At 56.6% G+C, this 26,684-nt stretch overlaps 1 protein-coding gene across 1 annotated transcript in view; it reads right to left on the reverse strand.

Moving 5' to 3' along the window:
* Positions 1–2,671: 2,671 nt before the first annotated feature.
* PHKB (phosphorylase kinase regulatory subunit beta) overlaps positions 2,672–26,684 on the reverse strand; it is a 60,968-nt gene continuing 36,955 nt past the window's right edge. The window contains exons 14-31 of the mRNA XM_006105432.3: positions 26,399–26,493; positions 20,932–20,987; positions 20,374–20,467; positions 19,354–19,437; positions 18,619–18,723; positions 17,671–17,753; positions 17,432–17,522; positions 16,348–16,409; positions 16,108–16,270; positions 15,954–16,035; positions 14,042–14,099; positions 11,875–11,965; positions 9,407–9,606; positions 7,021–7,155; positions 6,088–6,217; positions 5,398–5,505; positions 4,174–4,314; positions 2,672–3,398 (exon numbers count right to left, since the gene is read on the reverse strand). Of these exons, the coding sequence (XP_006105494.1) occupies positions 3,261–3,398; positions 4,174–4,314; positions 5,398–5,505; positions 6,088–6,217; positions 7,021–7,155; positions 9,407–9,606; positions 11,875–11,965; positions 14,042–14,099; positions 15,954–16,035; positions 16,108–16,270; positions 16,348–16,409; positions 17,432–17,522; positions 17,671–17,753; positions 18,619–18,723; positions 19,354–19,437; positions 20,374–20,467; positions 20,932–20,987; positions 26,399–26,493 (1,916 nt within the window). The 3' untranslated portion in view covers positions 2,672–3,260. The remainder of the gene's footprint in view (positions 3,399–4,173; positions 4,315–5,397; positions 5,506–6,087; positions 6,218–7,020; positions 7,156–9,406; positions 9,607–11,874; positions 11,966–14,041; positions 14,100–15,953; positions 16,036–16,107; positions 16,271–16,347; positions 16,410–17,431; positions 17,523–17,670; positions 17,754–18,618; positions 18,724–19,353; positions 19,438–20,373; positions 20,468–20,931; positions 20,988–26,398; positions 26,494–26,684) is intronic.

Raw genomic sequence — 26,684 nt, forward strand, 5'->3', positions numbered from 1 at the left:
TCCTTCAGGCACAGCCCACGGCACATTCAAGTCCCCGGCTCTTGAGACCTTCCTCGTGTCCCCGAGTTCTCTGCGGGTGGTGGGTCAGGACTGGTTTCCCTCGGGCAGCCGCTGGGGGAGGGAAGCCCCGAGAGACCTAGGGGAGCGCCGGGTTCCTGCGTGAAGCAGGGTGCCCTGCGGCCCTGGGTCCCCTCTTAGCTCCAGAAGCTGAGACAGTCTCACCGGCATCAGGTGTTTGAACCAAACAGTGGCCAACTAAATGCCCGTCGAGGATGTGGGGCCCTGGGCGCAGAGCGGCCGGAACCCGGCTGGGATCACCCTCCGTCCACACAACAGGGAGAATGAGCGGCGCTGCCCTTCCCGCACCGCGAGGACCTCCCGCTGCTGACTTGGGAGTCCTGGCTGCGCACGCCTCTGCTCCACAGAAGCTGAAAAATCGCTTGTTATTAATTTGCGTAAAAGCTTCCAGCTCCGGAACGCGACTACAAAGCTATTTTTGCAAAGCGAATTGGAATCCTCAGCTCTTGCTTTCGAACGACAAGCCATTCATCATCGGTCGTAAGCAGGGAGCTGGGGATGTCTTACCTTCCATTGTCCCGGTGCGATAAACACGGCGGGCTTAGCGAGTCTCTCCGGCTCCCTGCACGCTCCTCTATGAAACCACCCACACAGCCTGGTTCCAGACAAGCAGGCAATCCCACCGCCCTTTGGGAAGATCCCCGTTCGCAGCCCATATTTATTACCCACTCTCTCCTGTCAGTCAACAAGCATGCATTCGGCCTCTGTGCAAGCTCGGCGCCCTGGTGGGGAGTGAGTGGAGACACCCAACCTATTTAGCCCTCACTGGGTGCCCGGCCCCCGAAGGCGTACGCTCCACCTGAAAGCGGTGGCCTCACGCCAGAGCCCACGACAGTGGAGAGTGTGTTCTATGCTTGGGTGGCACTGTCCTTGGGCATTCCGCGACAGACCAGGGGGAGGGGGGAGGGGGGACGGGGGATGGGCGACTGCGTAGGAGAGAAGGGGAGGAGGTACGTTTCAGGTAAGAGGACCATGCCTGTGTCTGGATGTTTTTCTTTGTGTGTGTGTGTGTGTTTTTTTAAAAGATAAGTGTTCTTTTATTTTTTTAAATATATTTTTATTGATTCCAGAGAGGAAGGGAGAGGGAGAGATAGAAACATCAATAATGGGAGAGAATCATTGACCAGTGCCTCCTGCACACCCCACACTAGGGCTCAAGCCCGAAACCGGGGCAGGTGCAAAACAAAGTTGGAATTGTCAGCTTTTTGCTTTTGAAGGACTAAAGCCACTCCTGACCGGGAATCAAACCAGTGACTTCTTGGTTCATGGGTTGACGCTCAACCACTGGGCCACACCAGCCGGGCCCTGTGTCTGCTTTGAGGACCATGAGTCGCCTAGACTGACTCAGAAAGGCAGACAATAGGGAGGCGTTAGAGGTTCGTATACGCGATGAAAGAGGCTGAAAGGGAGCAGGGAACTAGACTTGAGTCCTGACAGAAGATGTACAAGAGATGCTAATGCTGACCCCCAGGAGGCAACTGCAACCCGAGCCTCTAAGGTGGGCAACACTCGCTTAGGAGTCAAGGAATGAGGAATACCAGCAGGCGAACATCCTTTGTCCCTTAATGTGGGTCAGTCAGAAACAACAGAAAGTAAAACCAGAAAGAAATATCTTCAGTGAAACGAAATCTCTTCCATTGAGGGCAGATTAGTGATTTCAAAAGGCGGAGAATCACTGTCCTATTTTTTGTTGTTTTGAGGATAAGAAAGTAGACGGAAAAAGGTGGACTCAAAACATGTCATTTCTGCTTGGGTTCATCCTGCTCCTGTTCAGCCCAGAGTCCATGTGCGGTTGAGCAGCAGGAGGACTGAGCTGTGCCTCCGTAACGAGGAACATCTCCATCAAACACGACCAAATCTGACAAGCTGCAGGCTGACGCTACATCCGAGGCCCAGAAGACAAATGCGTCTACATACCAACCCCCGTGACCCTACCTCCTGACGCTGGCTCGCAGGGACTGGATCCACTTCCGCCTGCTGTGCAGCTCACTGCACCAAGCGCACAAGTCGGAGGACCCCACGCCCACCTCACCTGTACCTCTCCACACACGGAACGTGCAGGGTGGGCACGCGCGGGGAGTGACTGACGTTACGGAGTTCCTCCCTTCCCACTGACTTAGGGAGAAGCTCTGTGGGTCCCCGTGTGCTGTTCATAAGACGCCCCATACCACCGAGGGCCAGGGCTGTTGCAGAATGGGCGTGGGCTACGGGAACCCGATGTCCTCGCAAGAAAACAAATCCATGGCATTTAAGTGTTTACGTTCTGCTTTTATCAGCTTAAGGAAATGTGGTAGGTACCCAAAGGAGTGTGATGGGAGGCACCACTGCGTCTCTCCCACTCCCTCTCCAGATTTAGTAAATAAAAATGGTCAGGAGCCGGTATTGGGAACATGAGAACAAAGAATGTGCCAGATAAAACCATTAATTCAGAAATAAAATTCAGTGATATTTAATTTCATTTTTACTAATACAAACTAGGTAAACCACCCATACTTCTCAATAATCTTACACATGTCCTCTCTTTAGTAAGAACTCAACGAAAATGTTTCATCAGGCATATCGGTGTTCGCAATACAAACAGACAAGTCTTACACATGTTTGATCAGATTTATTACTGTATTTTAGTCCAACCGCTACAGTTGCGACAAATACAAAACCATCGTCACGTTTCCAAGGTAAAAACTGTAGAGCAGCTCTGTATCCTACAATGTTACCAATACTACAGCTTCTGAACATCAAGACGTCAGCTGGCCGACGCGCTTGACGGTGCATTTGAATCCCGGCAGCGTGACACGCCCCTGAACAGCGCCGCTCCAGCCGCGTTCCTCCCAGCGCGCCGCGTGGCACATGCACTTCAGTGGAGCAAGTGGGAAGCGATGATCACTTCTGATGAGCAACTGATCACAGAACATGCAGTGGTGACCCTGCCATCGTCTACTATTCCTACTGTTCAGTAAAGGTCACGGCTAGCTGGCATGACCACGAGGACTTTCTCGCTTGCCTGACAGCATGTCCTACCATTCACTTGGCGGTGGCAGCCAGAGGCCCAGTCCCTGTGGGAGGCGGGCAGCGCCGCCCTAGTGGGGTCAGTGCACTCGGTAGTGGCCGCCTGGACTCCACGTCCAGGCAGAACGTAACCCGCTCCTCGAACGCGTGTCCCCAGGGCCCCCCTCGCCTCCTCACTAGCTGACCAGACACGGGTCCTCGCCGCCCGGCTTGACCTCGCCCGCCAGCAGCAGGTTCATCACCACCTTGGTCAGGTAGCTGCAGGTCCCGCGCCGGCCCAGCGGGGGCGTGTTGTAAAAGGAAGTCATGTCGTCCTGGGAAGGAAAAGGGAGGTGCGTTTGATTTTCTGCCTGGTGAAGAGCTGACAGGGCCAGCTGGCGTAGCTCAGTGGCTGAGTGTTGACTTACGCACCAGGAGGTCCTAAGTGCCCTGACGGGGTTGCGGACTCAGTCCCCAGTGCGGGGCGTGCAGGAGGCAGCCAACCCATGACTCTCTCTCATCATCGATGTTTCTCTCTCTCCCTCTCCCTTCCTCTCTGACAGGTGAAATGAGTGCCGGCCCCGGGAAGGTAATTCTCAGGATTCCCTCCTGGAAAACGCGCTAAGAGCTTCCTTTTCCCGGTCCTGAGGCGTCTTCTCAGCGAACAAAACAAGACGGACATTTTCCGATTCTCCTCTAGGCTGACAGTGCTTGTTTACTTAGGCCTCCTGACAGCTGGGCATGAATGTGACAGCCCATAGGGGGAGCGCACGGCGCCCGCAGAGCCTGGCCCGCACCCCTCCCTGCAGGGTGGAATCCTGCAGCCTCCTGGGGCCGGGCTCCTCTGTAAAGCACACTGGACCTGCTGCCTCCAAACAGGAAATTCACCTCTTCCCACGTTTCTTTCTACAGAACTTCATGGTGGAATGGACTCAGAATTAAATAAAAAGTAGCCTGAATTCCTCAGGTAAGTCAGACCTCCTGCCCCTCCCCACCCCGAGTTCTCCCTTGTGCCATCGGGGAATCTGCCGGTTACACGGTAAGAGGTTGGGGTAGTTTGAAGAATTGCGGCAGGAAAAAAATCTACGAAAAGCTATTTTCTCTACTCACTTGATTTTCAACGCCCTTGAGTTGACTCTCGTCTTTCTGAAATTCCTGAAACGCTTCTTTCACCAGTTTATCCAGGTCGACTTTGTCCTGAAACTCGAGCTCGGGGTTCCTTTCCAGGACAACGGACACGACCATCAGCAGCTGGGAGAGACGACATTGAGGCCAGGTGAGTGGCCGGAGGTGGCGCAGGCCGGCGGGTTCACCCCTTCCCAGCCAGGTCGGCCCTGCGGTCCCCAGTGCGCCCTGTACAGCGATGGGCTTAGGCTCGTTGTGGCTGGGACCTTCCGAACCTTGCAAATCAGCAGCCTGCATCCTACTGGGAATGACGGTGCTCGTCACTGTGGGTCCCTGTGGCCGTGCTGAGGTGTTCAGTCGTTAAGAAAAGCTAGAGGCTCGGAGAATGGCTGTCCTACCCTGTCTATAGTTAGTGCCCCCCCCCCCCCCGTGTCTGCACTCTCCTGGCCGCTGGGCAGTAATCCTTGTCGGCCAGACACCAACATCAGCGTCTGCGGGAGGCTCCCAGAGGACATGGCAGGCAACAAAGCCAGAGGCAGCAGGTAAGTCCGTGGAGACTGTGGATGGAGGCTCACGATCACGTGACTCAGAGCCCAGCACCCAAATGAGTATATTTTTATTTTTTTAAATATATTTTATTGATTTTCCCGAGAGTTAGAAACATCGATGAGAGAGAAACATCGATCAGCTGCCTCCTGCACACCCCCTACTGGGGATGTGCCCGCAACCAAGGTACATGCCCTTGACCGGAATCGAACCTGGGACCCTTGAGTCCGCAGGCCGACGCTCTATCCACTGAGCCAAACCGGTCAGGGCCCAAATGAGTATAAATCCGTGACCCCACAGCAGTTTCTCTGGGGAATGTCATGTTGTTAAAAATGCACTCTCTCCCTCTCCCTTCCTCTCTGAAATTAATAAAAACATATTTTAAAAAACAGAAAAGGTGCTCGCTCTCCATGATGCACTTGCTGTTGAGGGCGAGAGTGCGCTGACAAAGCTGGACCTATCTTCTGCCCAAGGACGTGGGATATGGGAATTGTTCCTATGCCTCGGCTCGGGTCAGAGGTCAGGGCTCTGTCCTCTTCAGGACCCAGTGGGGGGCGGGGGTGGGGGCCAGGCAGGTGGGAAGCTCTGGTCTCCTGGCCCGTCTCTGCCCGGTTTTCAGGGAGAAAGAGAAAGCGCCCGCCCACAGGCCACGCGCCCACGCACCTCCACGATGAGCTGCCGGTACTTGGGCTGGTCGATGTTGCCCAGCATGTCTTCCACGAGGAGCGAGAAGTTCATCTCGTACATGGTCATGTCCGACAGGGTCGGTTGCTGGAACAGAGAGCCCAGCGTCACCGCTGCGTGGGGACCTGGCTCCACCACGAGGAGCTCCACTCGCTCCCCAAGAACCCCTTTCGGTCTCTACAAACCCCGAGAGCCTCCCAGCTCTAGGGCTCGATCTCATGTTGAACTGCACCACTCACTCCCCAGGGGGCCCGCGGGAACGCCCCCTTTCAGGGGAAGGACAGCACACTGCCTGCCTGTGCCAGGCCCGCCCTGCATTCCGTGCGGCCCGGCAGGGCAGCCCCACATGCTGCCACTGCCCCATTTCTAAGCGTGCTTAAAGGGGCGGGACGTCGCATGCGAGGGAGGAAATACTAGAAAAGCCTCCTCGTTGCACTGGACGCATTTTTCCACCTGAGCCCCTTTCCCTTTTCGCCTTCGGTGCCCTCTACAGAGCCTGGCTCTACCGAGTGGCTGTTTGCTGGAAGGTTGTCCTTCCCAGCGTCACTCTCCCCCTGCCCCAGGGGAGCTCCGAGGACCTGGGACACACAGAAAGGCGCTGCCATGCAGAGGGCACACGGGCCCGGCTCAGGCCCCTTCACAGCCCCTCACCACGGCCACGGGCGGTACCTGCGGCAGGTGCTTCCCCGCGACGATGATGCCGTTGGGCGTGCGCTCCAGGATCTGCCACACGCGGTCGTAGAACCCGGCGGGCGTTCTGTTCAGAGACCCGTTGATCTGACGCCTGTTCAGCCAAGACCTGCAACCAGAGGAGAAGGCCTCAGAGCGGAGACGCCAGCGCGCCCTGGCAGGAAGCCCGGTCCAGCATGGACCAGCCCTCCGAGAGGGGAGCGATGGGAGCCGGGACCGCCCGCGATGCAGACTCCAGCCCGTGTTCGAGGTGACTGAATATTTCAGAGGGAAAAGCTCGCAGGAAAAGAGAAAATCCCCAGCCTTTAAGAAATGTAACCGGTAGAACAGTATTCACTAGCAAGTTCCAAAGTTAAAAATCTCACCCTATGATCACATGACTCTAATATCCAAAGCAGTTTCACTTAAAAACACAGGAGCAGCTTTAATAATCATAGGAAAGCCTTTTGTTATAAAAATGTTCGATTCAGTGCAATCACATGTCCGCTTTGCCCTTATTCTAACCTCCGCACAAGTCAAGTCTATGGACGGGTTCAGCCTGGAGAGGTGCTCTGTCTACTTAGGGATCAGAGATCGACCACCTGCTCCACGTTACCCACCCAGGCCTTCGTGCCAGCGCGGGGGCGGGGGGAGCGCTGCAAAGGCTCAGAAAGGGATGACGAGGGGGGAAGGAGGCGCTATGTTCTGCACAGAATAATGAAAATGAAGGCGCGTTCATGAACTACACCTGAAAAGTGTCTCAATTCAAATCAGCACCGAAAGGCGGCTGAAGACAGACAGTTTGATTCGCATCTCTCTGCACTGTCCCTGCGACTGCGCTGTTTACATCTTATCGGCATCTTCGTTCACACGCGCATCAAACAGGAGTGACTGTGGACCAGGGGGCCTGCGGGGGGCCCAGGGCCTCGTTACCGTCCGTTCTGCTGCGGCTGGAGAATGTCCATGAGGAGCTGTTTGACGGCGCTGGGCGACAGCTGGTACAGGTCCACGGCGGGCTGGTCCCCGGCCCGGATCTGCAGCTCGTACTCCATGGCGTGGATGATCCACCTGCGACAACACAGGGAAGAGCAGATCCATAACCGGGACCAGTCGCCCGGGCTTCTGGCTCCGTGCCCTTCTCAGCACCGCGCACCCGGGGCGGGGACGAGGCCTCTCAACTTCCTGAGCCCAGAGACCGACTCCCATCAGGGTTACGTGACGGGATCTGACCATCAGGGTTACGTGACGGGGTCTGACCGTGGAATGCGCGGCCTGTGCTTGCAGACGAGGTCAGGCAGTAAACGTGAAAACTGGTTAGAACTCAGGATCGTGCCAAATGAGATCCCATCCACCGGGCACGACAGGACACCACATGAACAGCTGTCACACTGTCCTTTTTTATTTATTTATTATGTTTTTATGGATTTCAGAGAGGAAGGGAGAGAGGGATAGAAACATCCATGATGAGAGAGTCATGGACCGGCTGTCTCCTGCACGCCCCACCCTGGGGATGGAGCCTGCCACCCGGGCCTGTGCCCTGACCCGGAATCAAACCCTGACCTGGTTCATGGGTCGACGCTGAACCACTGAGCCCCGCCGGCTGGGGCTGAGCAGCTTTTCTAAGTGTGTTTACAGTTTTATCTCATTTTGTTCACTTACCGTATCCTGAGGAAAGAACTGAGATAAACTAGGTTTGCAAACCAAGGAAAAGTCTGGAAAGAACACAGCGCCCGAGGGAAGCAGCTGCACACACCATTACGGAGAGGCAGGGAATGAGCTTCGCCAGCGGGTCCTATGCGTTACCCCGGGGAGCCACGCCCAGGACAGCCCCCATCACCCGGGAGGGTTTCCAGTGGCTCGGTTCCTACACCCAAGTGCCATTACTTCCTGTTGAAACGCATCCCAGAAAGCCAGCCCCCACGCTGTCGCAGGTGTGGAGAGGAAAGCATGGGGGGAAGGACCCCATGGTTCAAGTCCTTCTTTCTGCCAAGGCTGGTTTCAGAGCAATGGGGTGCGTCCTCCAGGTGGCGCTAGTTCTCTCGGGGGAAGGGAGGGTCAGAAGACGGTCACCCTCCCCCGCCGTCCGGGGACATGGACCGGGCGCACGGCCCTTCCTGTCCGAAGACCCTGACAAGCAGCTGGGAAAGCGGCAGATGCGCTCGGATGACAGCTCAGCCTTCCTAAGCCTCGGGTTTGACTGGGGGACAAGGACTCCCGGGCATGTGGAGCGGGTGGGAGGGGACCCGCTCCTGGACGGGCCTGGGATGAGCTTTTCCTCCCAAACACTCGCGGGAGGCTGGGAAGCACGTTGTGGGCACCGGCAAGTTCCTTTCCCACGGGCCAGTCAAGCAGGGGAACGTGAGTGTATGGAATCGGACGTCACTCTAAACCAGGAAGGCGGCACTTTCCGAACAGAGGAAATGCCATCAGAATGTACCGATTCTCCCCGGAGGCGCGGCTCAGGGGTTGAGCATCAACCTAGGAACCAGGAGGTCACGGTTCGATTCCCGGTCAGGGCACAGGCCGGGGTTGGGTGTTCACCCCCCAGTGTGGGGCGTGCAGGAGGCAGCCGATCCATGATTCTCTCTCATCATGGATGTTTCTATCTCTCTCTCCCTCTCCCTTCCTCTCTGAAATCAATAGAAATATTTTTTCAAAGAACGTACTGATTCTTAATAAGAAACCATTTTTAATAACCACTCTGAAGCTATTTTGAGATGCTAAGAAGAATTCGCCCAGGTTGCTATTAAGCGAATGGGCGTCTGCACGCCCCACACCAAGCCAGCCCATAGGGGGCGGCGGGCTGCGGAGGGGACCGGTGCCTGATCCAGACAGGCACAGGGAGGGTGGCCTCCCTCCTTCCCTCGCATCGAATGTCAAGGCCTGTGAGGGCATCAGCCACGCTAATGACCTCAGAGCCGTGTCCTCCCCTCCTCCCTGGGCTGTGTGGTCACAGAGGTAGCGGGGCATCGGGAGGGGCCGTGCCTGGACCGTCACTGTGTGGAGGGTGTACAGGCAGGTGAGCGGGGTGGTGCAGGCTGACAGCACATCCTCGGGCTCTCCCAGGCGCTGGCTGACAGGCCCGGCGCAGAGCCCGCCTTGCAGGCCTTACAGTAATGGGCCTGTCAGCGCTTGATCGACCTCAACGTGAGAGCCGAGCGCAAATCAATACCCGACAGCAAATCAAATCCTTATCTGACCAGCAACCGTCCGGCGAGCGGGTTCACTGCTGGCCGGGGCCTGACGGCAGCCTCGCCGAGGACCCGACCTTGGAGAGAGGGCGGCGATGAGGCCGCGGGCACACAGCGGCGCGACTCACCCCACGCGGATCTTGAGCATGCCGCTGAACAGCTCGGGGCTGTTGGCGATGGCCCAGCCCACGTGGATGACCAGCTCCTGCTGGATGACCGCCGCCCGCTCGTCGTGGGTGTTGCACTTGTAGATGATGTCCTTGATCACCCGCGGGGACAGCGGGTTGGAGATCACCTCCTCCTCGTGCCCGAAGGCGCCCAGCGTGACCTGGCAGAGGCGGAGCTGGTGAGCCATCTGCTCGCTGCCCGAGCGACCAGAAAAGCCCAGGCTCGGCGACGGGCAGGCGGCAGGGCTCGCGCAGCCGGGGGCAGGGGGGTGGCTGCTCCTGCCTTGATGAAAACGGCTTTGAAAGCATGATTCCCACCGGGCCCGGGTGCATCTGGACTGAAAGCAGAGGGCAGGCGGGCGGGGGGAGCGGATAGGGCGGGGAGGAATATAAATGACTGTTAAGATGGAATTGCTCTGAAGGACTGGAGCCCAGCAGGGCCCGGAGGAACCAGAGTGCACTGAGCAGCGTCTTTCCGCACAGTCCACACACTTAGCATCTGAGGGATGTCCCAGTTTCCCGTGGGACTTTTTAACGACACTGTCGCCCTTTCAAGGGTCAGAGGAGGTCGCCCAGTGAATTCTAAATGCTGGCTGCTCTCTCACCCGCAGAGGCCTCCCCACGGCCTCCCACAGGCGGAAACAAGAAAGCACAGAGGGTGGTGACGAACACCCAAAGCAGGGAGTGCTGCTGAGCAGGGGCCTGTGTCTGCAGGGGTGAGGGGAGAGCACAGCAGGGCCTGTGTCTGCAGGGGTGAGGGGAGAGCACAGCAGGGCCCTGTGTCTGCAGGGGTGAGGGGAGTGCTGCTGAGCAGGGGCCCTGTGTCTGCAGGGGTGAGGGGAGAGCACAGCAGGGCCCTGTGTCTGCAGGGGTGAGGGGAGAGCACAGCAGGGCCCTGTGTCTGCAGGGGTGAGGGGAGACGGCAGAGCATGGGGCCTTTTGCTCCAGTTTTGTGGTGGATAGAAACTGAGAACTTCTGGTTAGTCCAGGTGCGATACGTTTACTAAGATGCCAGCGAGTAAAGAAAACACACAGAAGGCACACGGGGGCCTCCAGAGGCAATGCTGACTGAACCCCAATCCATGCAGCGGCCTCAAAGTTCTCCAAAACCTTCTCAGATGCGGAGAGATTAACTCTGCTCCCAGGTAAGGCCAGGGAGAAGCTTCCCAGCCTGTGCACGCCCTTCGGGGCGCTCGGCGGGCGCCCCCCGGGCTGGCGGAGCGGCACTGCGGCGAGGACGGTGGACGCGCTGCCCTGACCCTGCCTGTGTGCCCGGCAGAGCGGATGGAAGGTCTACCTCTCAGCAACGTGAGAAAGCGAAAGAGTAACATGAGAAAGGTGATCCAACTTCTCTTCAGGCGTTTCCTTATTTCTGTGATCTTTTTTAAAATTGATTTTATAGAGAGAAACGAGAGGGAGAGAGAACCATCGATGTGAGAGAGACACATGGACCAGCTGCCTCCGTACGTGCCTGACTGCGATCAAGCCCACAGCCCGGCATGTGCCGACCAGGAACCGAACCCACAGCTTTTTTGGTGCCTGAGACGATGCTCAACCAGCCGAGCACCGGTCCGGCTGCAGCCACCCTGTTACTGTTACTAACGTCACAGGATAAATAACTTGCTCTCGCGCTTCAGAGCTGCCATCCGGGGGGGAATCACGTCAGTTATGAGGAGCTGAGCCCTGCGTACGAGCAGCCGGTTGATTTCATTGAAGAGTTAAAGCCCTTCCTAACTTTTAAAGCTCACCGGGGCCCCGGTTAACTTGCAGGAAACGACAATAAAGCACAATATTCCCCAAGAAGAGAAAGCAGCAAACAGGCGTTCACTCCGCCGGGCAGGCAGAGCGCAGGAGCACAGCCAGAAGCTGAGCAGCCCCCCCTCCTGAGCGCACGCCCGGCTCCATGCAGCCCCGGCACCCGTGCCCATCGCGCCGGCCAGGCGGGCACACTGTACAGTGCACAGCCCTGCGAGCCGCAGTGAGCGCCATGCTTCCGTGAACTGGGGTCCAGAGCAGCCTGTGAGGGTCACCGGCCCGCCAGGAGGACCCAGAGCAGATCTAATCAGAGCTGGTGGGGGGGGGGGGCGCCCCGAGGGCACAGGGCCTGGGAGTCAGTGTACCCCGAGGGGAGAGAATCGCACGTGAGGGGAGGGAGGCCTGCGCTGTGCACCTGTCTCTGCCCACCTGTCCTGCCCTGCGCTAGACCTGCCTTCAGCAGGTGCCCCGCGTTCTGTGTCGGGTCTTCCCTGACCTCGAGTTCCCGCGGCAGCAGGAGCAGAGAGGCAACTGCCTTTGGTGCCGGCCTCTCTGAGGCGAGATGCTGGGGAAGACCCCTCTGTGCACGCACCTGAGATTCTGACAACGCGGCTACGAAGGCCTAGGACCCGAGGGCGCCAGATTTGAAAGCAGGGTCCCCCCAGGACACTTACCTGCTTGCCCTGCACTAACACATTAGTAATGGACGGGGCCAGGCTGTCCACTACTTTACTTAAAAGGCTCGCTGCGTGGCGCACCACCGACCTGGGGGCGAGAAGAGAGCAGCCAGAGGGTCACAAGCTGGTGACGCGTGCCAGGGCCCGCGAGGGGGACACAGACCTATGCACAGCCAGGGCCTCGCCATGGCCTGCGGGGCCCCGCGAGGGGGACACAGGCCTATGCACAGCCAGGGCCTCGCCATGGCCTGCGGGGACACTGAGCCCACAACACTGGGCCCAGCCGCTGACTGTCATCGGTACCGTCATCAGCTTAACCAGGAGGAGAGGGAGCCTGACAGGCCTGGGGGGCGGGGGGGAGGGGGAAGGGGCGGCGGCGAGGGATTCGGTGGGAGCCCTGACTGCACAGAAAGGCTGGCTGACGTCTAACCCTGTCCATCATCTGTTCCTGGTACAAACCACCTTCAACCGTGTGTCCTTCGGGGCCTCGGACCGGAATGCCTGGCTTCCGGGCCTCGCTGAGTCCTGGGTGTAGGAAGCGTTACAAGGAAAGACCAGCATTTTTCTTAGCGGAAGCCAGGATGTGGGAGGAAGGAATTCACACTGCTATTTTTACATTTCTGCAAAAGTCTTAGCCTTCGGAGAACAGATTGCTTTTAAAGCACAGCACATGCAATTTGTTTCTCCCTCAAAAGTGAAAATTCATGTGGAACTTTTAGATGAAAAAAGTAAAATACAGGTTTAAAACGGTTTTCTTGAAGTTCGGGGTATTGGTGAGAGCTGGCCTATAAAGGCAGGTCCATGCCTTGGCCTCAGTGCGGAGGGAATAGAAAAAGCGAAGTCAGTAACTGGTCATCAGTGCGACAGACACCCCTGCGTTCAGAAAAGCTGTCACCACACACTCGCCCAGCAGGTCGGCTAGACCCGCGGATGCAAGGAAGCCCACACGCCAGGCAGCCGTGGCCACACGCCGTGCGTGTACCTGCTTCCCGTGGACCAGGATGGTGGTCACGTGCGGGGCTATGGAGGAGGAGAATTTCTGGGTAAATGCAGCCCCGGAGCGAACCGCCAACCTGGGTGTGTCAGTGCGAAGCCATAAAAGGGAAAATACAGTCAATACAACTTCTGGGAGCCTGTTCTTTTCAACATAATAGTCAGCACCGTCAGCGTCTGCTGGCCAATGGCCTAAGATGCCAGGGTAACATTTACCTAAAAGCCAAGTGAAACATTTATCTCAAAGGCACGTGGAACATTTATCTCAAAGGCAAGTGAAGCAAAACCAGGGCTGCTTAGCCAAAGGAAGATCATGGCCACTCGGGCCCTCCCCGGCTGTCAGGTGCACCTCTGAGCTCGCACGCTGCACGTGCGGAGGGTCTACAGTGAGAAACGGGGTCCCCCCAGGTTATGGCACTATGTCTCCCGGGCGGGAAGGGCGTGTTGGTGAGCATCACAGAGCTGGAAGGCTGCCAAGAGACTGGCTTATCGATACTCTGATTTCAGAGATTTGAAACCCAAGGCTCACTCCGGTGAAGGGAGTTTCTTACCTATCTTGAGACTTTTTTCCCCAAAATTAGAAAATAATGGGTCACGTAGAAAATATACATGTATCCTCTTACTTTCAAAATGTTAGATTCCGCCAGTAATGCTGTTAGAATTGCTTCAGAATGCAGAGAGCCGTGCGTTTAGGCCAACTGCCCTGCTGTGAATTTAAACTGTTTTATTTCGACTTACCTCATTTTGTTTCAACCCCTGGGAAGAGACTACCGCTGCAGAACACATTAGTCATTTTCCGAGAAGCCACTGCGGGCCCTGGGAGCTATTCCGTCTAAGTGGTGAGAACTGCCTGCTCAGGGTGTGACTGGTGCCAGCGCTGACATGAGCCTCTCCCCCCGCGGCCTCCGCGGCAGCGGGCAGGGCTCCTGACACAGCAGAGCCGGAAGCACTGCTGGGCCCCGGGGGGCAAGGTCACGCACAGGCCGCCCGTGCACACCCCCAGGTGCTGCTCCTGGGAGTCTCTCTCCCAGGCACTTTCATCTCGGGGAGTGTGGCAGGCACGGTGCTGGCCGCGGAGTTGGACAGTGGGAATGAGGGGGAACAGCATCTTCAGGCCCTTCACTAGGACAACACACAGGACAAACACCAGGACAAGGACACGCATACGAACCAGAGCTTCTTGCTGCCAGCTTTCCTATAGACTCTCTCGATGTGATCGGACACGGTACCTGGACATCGGGGAAGAGAGTGCGTCACATTTATTCTCCGCTTCAAAGCCCCTCGCATTTCCGTTTTGTTTTGTTCCACGAGAGCTGGTACGCCCACACCCGTCATGTCCCGCACTGCCTGACACAGGTAACATGCAGCCAGAATACACAGTGTAGTCCTGCCCTTGCTGCTAGTTCGTCTGAGCAGGTGATTTAGTGAGGACTGGATGTCTCGATTTTTTCTTAATATGCAATCTCTAAGTTTTCAACACATAAAAGTGTTACTTTAATTCACTGCAGAAAATAAAACACAGAACATAGCCAACTGAGCAAATGCTGGAGCCTCTGCATATATAGGATGTCCCCCCAAAATGTAGACATATATATTTTTGATAGCTCGATTGATATTGTTTTCTTTTCAGATTTAACCCACTGGAATGAATAATTATTCAAAGTGTGTATGCATTTTGGGGGGACACCCTGTATATGATTCTTCACTTATTTGTTCGGCAAAACTATGGAGGCGTATGGGCTGCTGCTCACACCCACGCCACGCCCTGCGCTCCCTGGCGCCAGTCCCCACTGGCCGGGCCTCATGTCGGCTTTGCCAACGAAGTAACCACGTGAGGAGACGGAGCACCAAGAGGAACAGGGTGAAGAGGAGGGTCGTCATTTTACCCTGAACTTACTTCTCTGGCTCTGTAACTAATTGGATAAAATCACATTCAGATTCTGTACATGCTCGTGATTTTCACTCTATCGTAAGGTTTTACAGATTTAAACCATCTCAGTATCTAAGTGAAAGATGAATATTACTCCCAAGCTTACAAAAAAATGGTTTAAGAAATGATTCCCTCAGCATGTTCGTGATAAACTATTTACATAAATATTGTTCTGTTTTAAAGCACTACTAAAATACCCATCCTGGAGTCCAGGCTCCTAATGAAATCCTTGCTTTTATGAAATCCCATTGTTTTAAAGTGTAAATTTCAGTGAATGTCCTCAATATAATTGGGATTCTGCTTATACTTATAGTTTCAATACTAATTAGAAATGAGGGATTCTGTTTGAAATTTGCCTAAAGTTCTTCTGCCTTTAATTAGTTAAGAAAATTAGGAGTATTTAATTCGCATGTATAATACTCAAGGTTAGCTCTTAGCTACAATAATGCAAAAACGAATCGCCTTATGTGAATAAGCGATTGTGTTTAGTTCACCACCAAAACTATAAATCTTATTAATTACACCGATGTTTAAAATTCTGACTCAATTTCCAGGTCCAACCAAAGCAACATGTCCCAGATGAGCCCAAAACGCTGAGTAGCTGGACAACACCCACATGAAGTGTATCCTGCGTTGTTCTCTATGGGAAAACGCCCGATGGAGAACTCAGGGGCTGAGAGCCGAGACTCAACGCTCGAACTCGGGTCCAGGGGTAACGGGTTCCCCGGGAACGCAGCGTGGTGGACACCACGGAAGGGGCTTATTTCTGTTCATCTTTAGAGCACACCCCCATCCCGTGCCGGTTCCGCCCACGTGGCTGCTGCGGAACACGGGGCGGCTGGTGTTTACAGCTACAACAATTCAATGTTGTTCTTGAAAACGGACAGAAAATAAAACTGGAAAGGGACACTGTCCGGGAGCCACCAGGTTCAGAGTCACAGCAGAACCCCGGCTCCAGCGCCGTTCAGACCATCAGAGACACCCCGCGTCCCTGAGCCATGAGGAGCGCACACCTCCCCGCCGGCCAGGTGGTGCGCATGAGCGTTTCCCACGTAAATGTTTAAAAGAGTTCAAGGAAGTCACTGGTGAGTCTGGTGTTTGGCAGAAGCTCGCGGCAGCGTGGCTGCTGGAAACGTCTCCGCCCCGCCCCTACCTTCCTTGGTGATGAAGGTGGGGCCTTCCCTCTTGAGCAGGATGCCCAGCAGGATGACTTGGCTGGCCAGGCCGCTGCAGTCCTGGGAACACAGATCACGGGGTGACGGGGGGCACAGGCCTCCCTCGGGGCCCCCGGGAAGGGCCCGCCTCACCTCCAGCTTCTGCAGAATGTCCTGGGTGGGTCTGGCCCTCCACTCGGCGAGGCTGACGTCGGGCTGCAGTTCCAGCTCGGTGGCCTGGGAGGCGCTGCTCTGCCGTTTGACTTTGGAATGTTTGGGGAGCTCTAGTTCCTCGAAACTCTTAAATTCCGGAACCCTAGACACCAACAGAAAATGTTTCCGACTCCTGCACCTGCAATGGGACCCGGAGACACACCAGCCCCCGGGACTCACTCCTCCGTGTCGCTGATGCGCAGGAAGTCCAGCTGCTCCACCACCGCTCCCGATATCAGCGTCTGGAGGGCGGGAAGGCGGGCGCGAATGAGTTCATCAAGCCCAACTCTGTGACCTGTGCACACGCCTGACTGTCCCCATGTCATTCTTCAAATGGGTTTACCTAACATTATATCAACCCTGAAGCCATTTCGTACGTGGGCGTTCTAAAATCAGACGGGTTCGCACATGCCACACACACACACACAGCCCAGACACCGAGCTGCGGCCCACGAGTCAGAGTGAATAAGGACAGCAACACGACACCAACTGTACTTCTCTCTGCTCTCAGAGCTGTGGTCATTTTCCAGCTGAGACAAAATTCTCTGCCTATTAAAATGCTAAATAATAATTGGAAGTCAAAGAAAACACGAAATGCTGAAATTGTCTGGGCAGAGATCCTGTGAATCGCTGGGTGCCGCTCATGGTGGACAGCACACAGACAGAGGGCTCGGCTTCCCTGGGTGAGGGGAAGGCGCTGGAGGCCTACGGCGTGGGACACGATCTCACGGCCTATGGGCTGGGGAGAGCAAGAGGAGGGAGCCGCTGTGGCCAATAGGAACTTAGGAGAGGACTGTTAGGACCCAGGGGGGATGGTGGTGGCTGGACCAGTGTCGGGGCGGGAGATGATGGGAACGGCTAGGCTCTGAGAGGAGAGAACCGGTTTGATACTGGACTGTGATGTGGGTATAAAGAAAGAGTCAAGAATTCATTTATTCTCAAAGCTGGTAACTAACACTGAAAACATAAGAAAATTAACTTTGATTTAATGTTTTCTAGTTTTATTAGCTTGGCCCCCCTTCTGTACTAATAGCCCGTAAAGGGAATGTTTAATGGGAGTCAATAGGCAAGTGGGCTGGGGAGCCACTGCAGGGGGAGGGTTGGGGGACAGGATGGCCGCGGGCACAGGACGGCGGGAATAACGCCCCGAGACCAGCGCCTCCCACAGCACGCACGTGGAGAAACACCTGCGCCCTCACTGGACTAACTGTCGTAACTAAATGAGGTGCGAGCTCAGCCTTGGCGCCGGAGGAACACCAGCTACCTGCAGGCGGTCCACGTGCACCTTCACGCCCCCGACCACACCCTTCTTGAAGGCCGCCAGCATGTCCAGGATGGGGTTGAACCGGCTACCCCTAGAGATAGAAGCAGACAAGCAAGATGCGCATGTGAACACAGGATGAGAAACGGACCACCTCCCACCGAGAGCCCTTCACACCTGCCCCGCGCCGCCAGCCCGAGGGGCACAGGGAGCACGGGCGGCACCGCCCCGCGCCCACCCACCTGATGTTGTCTTCCCGGACGAGCACGAGGAAGAGGGGCCGCCCGTGCATCTTCCAGTACTGCCGGATGAACTGCAGCGCGTTCTGTGGGGACAGCGGGGCGGGGTGGCACCTGGCTGAGCCGGCAAAGCCCTCCATGCCCAGGTCACTCCCAGTCCACCCAGGGGTGAGCAGGCGACCAGGGCAGAAGTCCAGCACCTACACGCACACGGCAGGGCACGCACAAGCTACCGGAACCACCCTGCCTTCATACTTTGTTCTCTATGAGAACAGACGCACGGACGAAGGATGCTTGTTTTTGGCGTGTGGCCTGATGAGCACAGTCAGGGACGGCCCCGGGGGAGGCAGGCTCATGCTCACCTCCACCGTGAGCGTGTGAGACGGGAGGCGGAGAGACTGGACTGAACCCACGCGGACCTCCCGCCATGGGAGGTTCTCCTCCAACTCAGTGTCTCCCTGCCCATCCCCCTCAGGGCCGGGCACGCGCTCACGCGGCGGCCGCTCTGTGCTTCACACACTCGCGCATCTGACCCCCAGCAGCTCGCTTCTCCGCCACGATGATGAGCAAACAGGGATTCGAGGAGTGAGGTGCCTGGCCCCAGGTCACGCGACGGGGAAAGGTGGGGCCAACATTTTACAAGGGCCGCCTGGCCCCAGACGCCACGACCCTCCGCAGTGGAAACGGAAAAGGGAGGAGGCTTAACTAATGGGGCTACGAGTTGGCTGAGGTCCTCCTTGACATTCTTTGTAATAAATGGCTTCTGGCTCAGCTTTTGTTCCAGAGGAGATGACCTGCGAGTGCCAGAGGACCGCAGAGTCCGAGCAGCCACGCAAGCTTAAGCAGAGCAGACCCTGTCACCCAGACCACCAGTGTGACGGGTCGGAGCAGGACCTCTGATGGAATTAGCCGAACAGCCCTGCCTGTGGGTGAGGGAGTGCTCCCACCTACCTTTATGTCATCGATCAGCAGCAGGACGTCCTGGGACATGTAGAAGTCACTCAGGTCGAAGATGATGGGGTAGCACACCACAGTCTTCCCCAGAATGCGGTAAATCTGCGGGAGAAGCTCAAAATAAACACAGAGCCGGCCGAGGCTGAGGTACCGTTACAGAGCCCTGAAAAAATGACTACTGATGTCCGATTCTGAGGAGGCAAATAATAGACTCATAAAAAATACGTAACATGAAGGAGTTCTAAAGCCCCTGACTGACTGGGGGTGAGAGTAAGCACATGACCGTCCCTCCACCACGACAGAGAGCCCCTCAGCAGCCGCCACCATCCCGCCATCTCAGGGCACTCAGAGGTAACAGAGCGGGGCGCTCACTCCCTCCCAGAAGACTTCTGTGACGTCACACAAATCCAATAAGGAGACTGGCTGTAAAAAATCCTGACTCAGGCCCGGCGGGTGTGGCTCGGGGGTTGAGCATCAACCTATGACTCAGCAGGTCAGGGTTCCATTCCCGGTCAGGGCACAGGCCCAGGTTGCAGGTTCGATCCCCAGTATGGGGTGTGTAGGAGGCAGCCAATCAATGGTTCGCCCATCATTGATGTTTCTCTCTCTCTCCCTCTCCCTTCCTTTCTGAAACCAGTAAAAATATAATTTAAAAAATGACTCAGGGGAGGAGCCCAAGTGCAGCCGCTCCCGCCCTCGGTGCCGCGGTGCCCACCCCCGGAGCCCGCGCACCTTGGACGTGCCGAGGCAGCCAATGGGCCTGTCCGGCCGCCCCGAGAGCCCCAGCTTGTCGTTGACGCCCAGGTGGAAGTAGGCCTGTAAGACACACGTGTTAACAGAGGGGCGCGGAGCGTGCTTCCCCCCCTGCCCCTGCCCACCCCCGCCATTTCCTGCTCCCTTTCTTCTCTCTCCAGAGAAAAAGCGCGGGAGACCTTATCCCATGGGCTGGAGGCACACAAGCCGGCCGACAGCGGCCACTGGACTCTGGGCCCCGAGAGGTGAGAGCCAGACGGCCAGAGTCAGCTTCCGGCTCTGCCGATGCACAAGGGAACGAGACGGGCCCACCACATCCGCCAGTTAACGTCAGAGCACAGGCCGCGGGCGCCCTCCTCCTCCCAGCACTTCTCACCCAAGCGGGAGTGTCTCACTGATTTTTCTGATAAAAATTTTATTTTAAAGTTTAAGCCAAATGCTACTACACAGCCCCGCCGACTCTCACCACCCCTTGGGCAACGCTGGTGCATGTTAAAGGGGCGGGAGTTATCCTGTGACCCCTAAACCACCAGCAGCAGCAGGACAGCTCCCTAACACCATAGTCCAGTGATGGCGAACCTTTTGAGCTCGGCGTGTCAGCATTTTGAAAAACCCTAACTTAACTCTGGTGCCGTGTCACATATAGAAATTTTTTGATCTTTGCAACCATAGTAAAACAAAGACTTATATTTTTGATATTTATTTTATATATTTAAATGCCATTTAACAAAGAAAAATCAACCAAAAAAATGAGTTCGCGTGTCACCTCTGACACGCGTGTCATAGGTTCGCCATCACTGCCATAGATGCACGCACACCACACGCATCAGTGTGCAGACGTGGACATGGATGGTGCATAGATGACATCGTCTGTGCGCTGCCTGTGCGTTCATCTACATCTCGTTGCCGATGTGACTAAAGGGACGGAAAGGCTGGGGCAGGTCTGCGGAAGTCAGGAAAAGGGGACTCCCAGGGCGACGGTGGGGAGCCAGCACCCACCTTCACCAGCTCCTGCTGCGCCCAGATCTGAATGGGCTCCACCTGCTGAGGCGTCTGCGTCTGGATCCCGTACGTGTTGAGGAAAACCTGGAGGCTGAAGGGCCAGGCAGAGAGGGGCCTTGGGGACAGCAGGGAGCAGCGTGGAACCCACGGGCAGAGACCGGGCTCGGGGCAGCTGTATTTGTCAGCGGAGCAGCGCGCCGTCTGCCCTGGGACCCCGGGGCCCGGGGGCCTCACGGAACATCAGGTGGGAGCTCTGGGGACGGGCCAACGGGGGCGGGGGGCAGGCACAGGATTGGGGGATCCCCTAATCTGTGTGCTCATGTTTCAATGCTGCACCCCAGGCCACACTGGCGCTGGTCACAGTGGTTAACACTCCCATCACTAACACTGAAAAGAACGTGGTCCTGCACTTACAGGGGCGTGCACGCCGTCCTAAACCCTGCCAAGGGCCTGCACGGAATCTCTGCCGCCAGCCTCAACATCGGGAGGGGAAAGCGAGCGCCCCCCGCCCCCGCCAGGCTCCCCACAGCGCACGCCGCCCTCCACGCTCCGTACCGCTGGCTCTCCGCGATGAGCGCCACGTGGACCACCAGGTCGTTCTCCAGGGGGCCCTGCCACACAGAAAGGGGCTCGACTGAGAAGATCCGGTCACCACGGCTGTGGGCGTCCGGGCAGCGTTAACGTCTCCGGGTTCACTGAGAGGACGGCACGAGCTGCCTGCGGGGCCGCCCTCCTGCTCTCGCTGCCCCTGGTCCCTCTGACGCATAGTCGTGGGACGGAGGGAGCCATCAAGCTCACCGCCCGGGAGGAGAGCCGTCGGGCTCTTTGGAATGAGGCCTGAGAGTAGTTTGGGGACGGAGAGCCATTTTCCATCACTTCCCTCTGCGGGGAAGAGGAGGAGCTAAAAATAAAAACCCAACGTTTGTATTCTCTGTGAGACAGTGACTGGGAGTGAAGTTACTCGTTTGACATCTTAACGCGCACACGGCTCCTCCCGGTCCTGTTAGCAACTTGCCTGCGCACCTCATGCGTCCGAGAGCCGTGCTCTAAGGTGTGGCTCCCACAGGGGGGGCCGGCCCGCTCACTGCAGTCAGCACCGTGTCCCCGCACAAGCTGGGGCTCAGCGGTTCCCCTCGGGGCCAGCGCTGGGCACGTGCTTCTGTTTCAGGTGACGGAGACGGGCTCTGGCCTTCTGACGCCCTGAGCCCTACGTGACCCGCAGGGAGCACTCAGAAGCTCCGGGACCCCCGCCGTAGGCAGCTCTGAGGACACGGGACACACCATGTCTTCACAGGGATGTGCTGTCCACGGCCGACCCCGCCAGGGACTGCCTCTGTGGTTCTGAGGGGGGGCTGTGCGTGGCATGGAAGGCCAGGAGCACAGAATATGCGCATCAGCAGCGAAACCCACGCGGCCAAAGGCACGACCCTCAGGATCGCAGTGACAATGCCATTTCGGGCGAACTTCCGTGTGATTAAATGAACATATGATGTAACAGCCCAACAAAAATAAATATGTTACAAATGCTATAAATTCTATTTCTTTTTCTTTTTATAATCCTCACCCGGGGATATTTTTCCCATTGATTTTTTTTTAAAATATATTTTATTGATTTTTTACAGAGAGAAAGGGAGAGGGATAGAGAGTCAGAAACATCGATGAGAGAGAAACATTGATCAGCTGCCTCCTGCACACCTCCCACTGGGGATGTGCCAACAACCAAGGTACATGCCCTTGACCAGAATCGAACCTGGGACCTTTCAGTCCGCAGGCCGACGCTCTATCCACTGAGCCACACCAGCCAGGGCTCCCATTGATTCTTAGGGAGAGTGGAAGAGAGAGGGAAAGACAGAGAGAAACATCGATGTGAGAGAAGCACGTCGATTGGTTGCCTCCTGCAGGAGCCCTGACCAGGGCCCCGGTGGAGAGGAGCCCACAACCAAGGTACGTGCCCCTGACCGGAATCGAACCCAGGACCCTTCGGTCCGCAGGCTGACGCTCTATCCACTGAGCCAAACCGGCCAGGGCTATAAATTCTATTTCTATTTGATAAAAACCTTAACAGTTCATGTTACTCCAAAGGGTGAGAAAGTAAATGAATTATTCAGAGGCCCATCGAGATTTCTAACGAGAAATCAAAACACTGAGCCTCATTTCTCTCGGGTGAAGCCTGGTATTTGCATCAGGAGGAGGGTGGGCTCCGACGGGGGTCACTGAGTCTGTGGGAGTGAGGGCTCCTACCTAAGGGGCGAGGAGGGCGTGCGCTGCCAGGCAGCCCCGGGGCGTCCCAGGAGGGCACTGCAGCTCCCGGCCGCGGCCTAGTGTTTCCTTTGGACTCGCAGGCCTGCTTGGACCCTGTTCTCTCCCTCTGCCTGGCAGACCGGCACCAGCTCTGAAGTGCCCACGCGCACGGTACCACGTGAGCATCGGCTGGGGGGCTGCAGGGGCTGAAGAACTCTCACGGTAAAACCCAGCCGCTCAGCAAGCCCCCCTCACAAACTACCTGCCTGCTGAGCGTCGGCCTCCGAGCCCCGCCCGGAGCCCTTCGCCCACCGTCCCCCCCAGAAGGAACTCGGCGCCCACAGAGGTAAATAGGTACGTGATTTACCGACCGATCGATACTGGCTTCCATCCGGCTCTGGAGCTTGGAAAATAAGCTCTGACGATTAAAAAGCATCCCTCTCCCACCTGCCTTTCCTCCCAGACCCGCAGAGCAGCTCAATCCTCTCTAATTGGCCTATTAAACGCAATTCGCAGGCTCAACGCTGGGGTGTTGCAAAAATGATGACCGGGAACCCAAACTGCCTCAGGGTGCTTCAGCACACGTGACCTGCTCTACCACGATAATTAAACCACAGACGGGAAATACAGCTTCACTCGCCCAAAATACTCATGTTCTATTCACGAGACAATCCAACTCCCTGCGAGTCTCCGGGCCTCGGGAGGGGCCCCCACAGCCCCGCCTGCCCTTAGGAGGGGCCACCCTGGGACGGGGAGCACTGACTAAGGGGGAGTTCCGTGAGGACCAACGGAGAGGTCTTCTTCAGAGACTCAGACCTTTAAACCCGTCAATAGATTCAACATGAGGAGAAAGGAAGCCCCAGGCAAGTGGCCTCTATTTATGAGCAAGTGGATTTCCCTCAGAGGAAGGAGCCAGGCGTCCAGTGGCTCGGAGGGGCCCGGAGGGGCGGGCGTGGAGGCCTGAGGCATTGGTTACAACGACACCAGCCACCTGCTCCGTGTGCTCCTGGGCGCTGGACCTCAGCCTGGCATCCTGCCTCCCCCACGCTCCAGCCTGGCCATGGGAGGCCATGGCCATGTGAGCCGTCACTGCCCTCCCGCTGCTATTGGAGCTGTTCATCTTCATCAGCTCAGGGGCCGCTGGAATGGTGCCGGCAGTCAGCCCGTTGCTTTAAACTTCCAGGTGGACCTCCCTCAGTTCTGGAGAGTTCTGACCCGGCGTGTCCTTCCCATTGGCTCCGGGTAAACAGTGATTGACAGGAGGCTCTTCTTCCCTAAAGATGGGGATACCCCTGAGAAGCTCCTCTGTAGTTATGGCGGGGGGAGGGGGGGTCCAGACCCTCGGAGGCATCGCCTGAGAAGCTACTCTGTGGCTGTGTGTATGTGTGTGTGTGTATGTGTGTGTATATGTGTGTGTATGTGTGTGTATGTGTGTGTATGTGTGTGTATATGTGTGTGTATGTGTGTGTATGTGTGTGTGTATGTGTGTGTGGGGGGGGGGGGTCCAGGTTCCCGGAGGCGTGTTTGCCACCTGGGCTGTGTCCTTCTGTGTCATCGTAACGGCCACGGGCCCTGTGCTCAGTGCTAAAGACCCCATCTTGCAGGGAAACCCGGCTCTGGGTCCCATGCACACACTCTCTCTCTTTGCCAAGCGAATGAAGTGAAGTGTGTGTTTTGAATCCTTTAAGTAGAAATTGTCTCAAACTGGTCCAACGATCTGAGAGCATTGGAATGAAGTGAACCAAATAAAGCGGAGCCTCGTGCAAAGTTTCCTTAAATCGCCCAAGGTTCGTAAACCTCAAAAAACCGTGAGCAGCTCTGAAACGAGAACAACAAAGGGCGCAGGCCAAGTCCGTGCTGTAGGAGCTGCACAGGAAGCGACTGCATGGAGAGGCTGCCCCCTGAGTGCGGCAAACCCACCTAGGGAGCCGGTCTCCACCACTGAGTCTGTCACTCCCCGCGCCTGGCTCCGGGCACCGTCCACGCCATCGCTCCAAGGGTACCCGCAACCAGGTCCTGGGAGCCCGCGACGGCAGTGCCCCGACTTACACGTCACACCCAGCAACCACGTGACGATGCGCGAGCTGCAGGGCGGCGGTGGGAGCCCAGGCCGGGCTGCTGTGCGGCGGGCCCTGCAGGTCTGCAGACCAGCCCCCGAGTTCCGGCCAGTTCTGTGCCTTTCCTCCCAGACGGCACGAAGTCAGCCTTCCTGACTGTCTCAAAGTCCAGCTCTCCCCACCTTCCCACCCACTCCCGCCGGTTCCTGCCTCCCCCTCGCACACCCCCACTCCCCTGCATCGCCATCCCTGCAGGTGCGCTGCGCTGTCCGGACGGGGAGTGGAGACAGAGCCCGTCCCCGCCTGAGCGAGGGGCCCGCGGCCGGGAGACTCGTCTACTGTGCACTGACCGCCACTCTGTGTCCTGAGAAAGCCCAGCGTTTATGTAACCGTCTCCAAACAGCTTCTGCTCTATTAACCACTCAGGTTGTTGCATGTTTTGTGGGAAATGATCAAAAGGCTCAGAGAAATAGTGACAGGATCTAATGGGTCTGGTTGCCTCTCCCTTCCTCTCATTAAAACAAGTGTGTGTGTGTCTGTGTGTGTGCGCACGCATGCCCACGTGCATGTTTTTTAAACTAAAAGGAGCGCTGCCCAGGCCAGTCTGGCTCAGTGGTTACCGTGTGGGCCAAAGTACCAAAGGGTCATGGGTTTGATTCCCGGTCAAGGGCACAGACCTCAGTTGCAGGTTTGATCCCCCACCTCCATCCGGGCACAGGCGGGCGGCAACAATCAATACGTTTCTCTCACATCACTGTTTCTCTCTTCTCTCTCCCCCTCTCTCTCTCCCCGCCTCCCTTCTACTCTCTCTAGGGGGGAAAAGCCCATGGAAAGACAAGGAAGGGGCCTGTACACCGTGTGAGCCTCACTCCCGTGAGAGGGCCTTGCTGCTCTGGTCAACAGCGTCCACTGGCTGCGCCCGGCCACGCCGACCCCTCCCGTCCCTCAGGCATCTCCACAGCCCACGGCGCCTCATCTTAACAGGCCCCGTGACCGGTGTCGCTTACCACTGAGGGTTTGCTGACCCTGCAAACGTTCACTCTGTTGCCACCACAGAGTCTGCATCCACAGGAATAACTACACAGAACATAAAACACCCCTCCGCCCAGCATGAGAGCAGGCAGCAGAACGACCGCCAGCGCTGAGAGGCCCCCACCCCGCCCCTGCCCCCGTGCACCCCGCACCTTCTCAAGCCCGCGGGACACCTTCACGTAACCCTGTGAAGAGGACGTTTACCGGGAAGACATCTCGCTGGACACCTCTGGCTCACACTTCCTCCTTCACAGGCAGCCCTTCACCCCAAGTCATTTTTAAAATTAAAGTCTAGTCACCGGCCCCTGTGGCTCAGCCGACTGCCCGCTGTCCTGTGCACCCAAAGGCTGCTGGTTCAATGCCCAATCAAGGCAGGTACAGAAGGCAACGCTCGATGTGTCTCTCTCACATCAGTGTTTCTCTCTCTCTCTCCCCCCTGCCCTCCCTCCCTCACCGAGCTCCAATGGTTCGCCATCACTGTCCTAGGGTGAGGATTTAAAAAAATAAAGTAAATAAGTCAATCAAATGAAAGTACAGCTGACATACAAACACGTCAATCCTAACTGCCCGGAAGAGGGAGAGCCTTGCCCTCGGCAGGAGCAGTAAAAACCGCCTGCGGAGTACACTTCCTCCGTCGGCTAAGCGGCCAGTTCCTTGCATGAGTCGAGCGAGGACACGGGTGGCCTCCTTACCTGGTTGGAGAACCTCATGCTCACGTTGCGCTGGCTCTGCAGCGGGACGAAGCGCTGGATAGGATCGATGTCTTTAGGACTGATCAGCTCATCCGCTGGGGAAGGAAAGGGCGTTACCCAAAATGCACCTGCACAACCCAACACCAGCAGAACCTGACCGGCATTCACTGAACACTCCGCAACCAGAGGAAATCTTTGTGATTTTAAACTAGATAAAACTACGACATCAAAACATTAAGTATCAAAAGAAAAAATGAAATAAATTGGATTTGGTCACATTATAACC

Source organism: Myotis lucifugus, unplaced genomic scaffold, assembly GCF_000147115.1.
Source record: "Myotis lucifugus unplaced genomic scaffold, Myoluc2.0 scaffold_686, whole genome shotgun sequence".
NCBI classification, from domain to species: Eukaryota; Metazoa; Chordata; class Mammalia; order Chiroptera; family Vespertilionidae; genus Myotis; species Myotis lucifugus.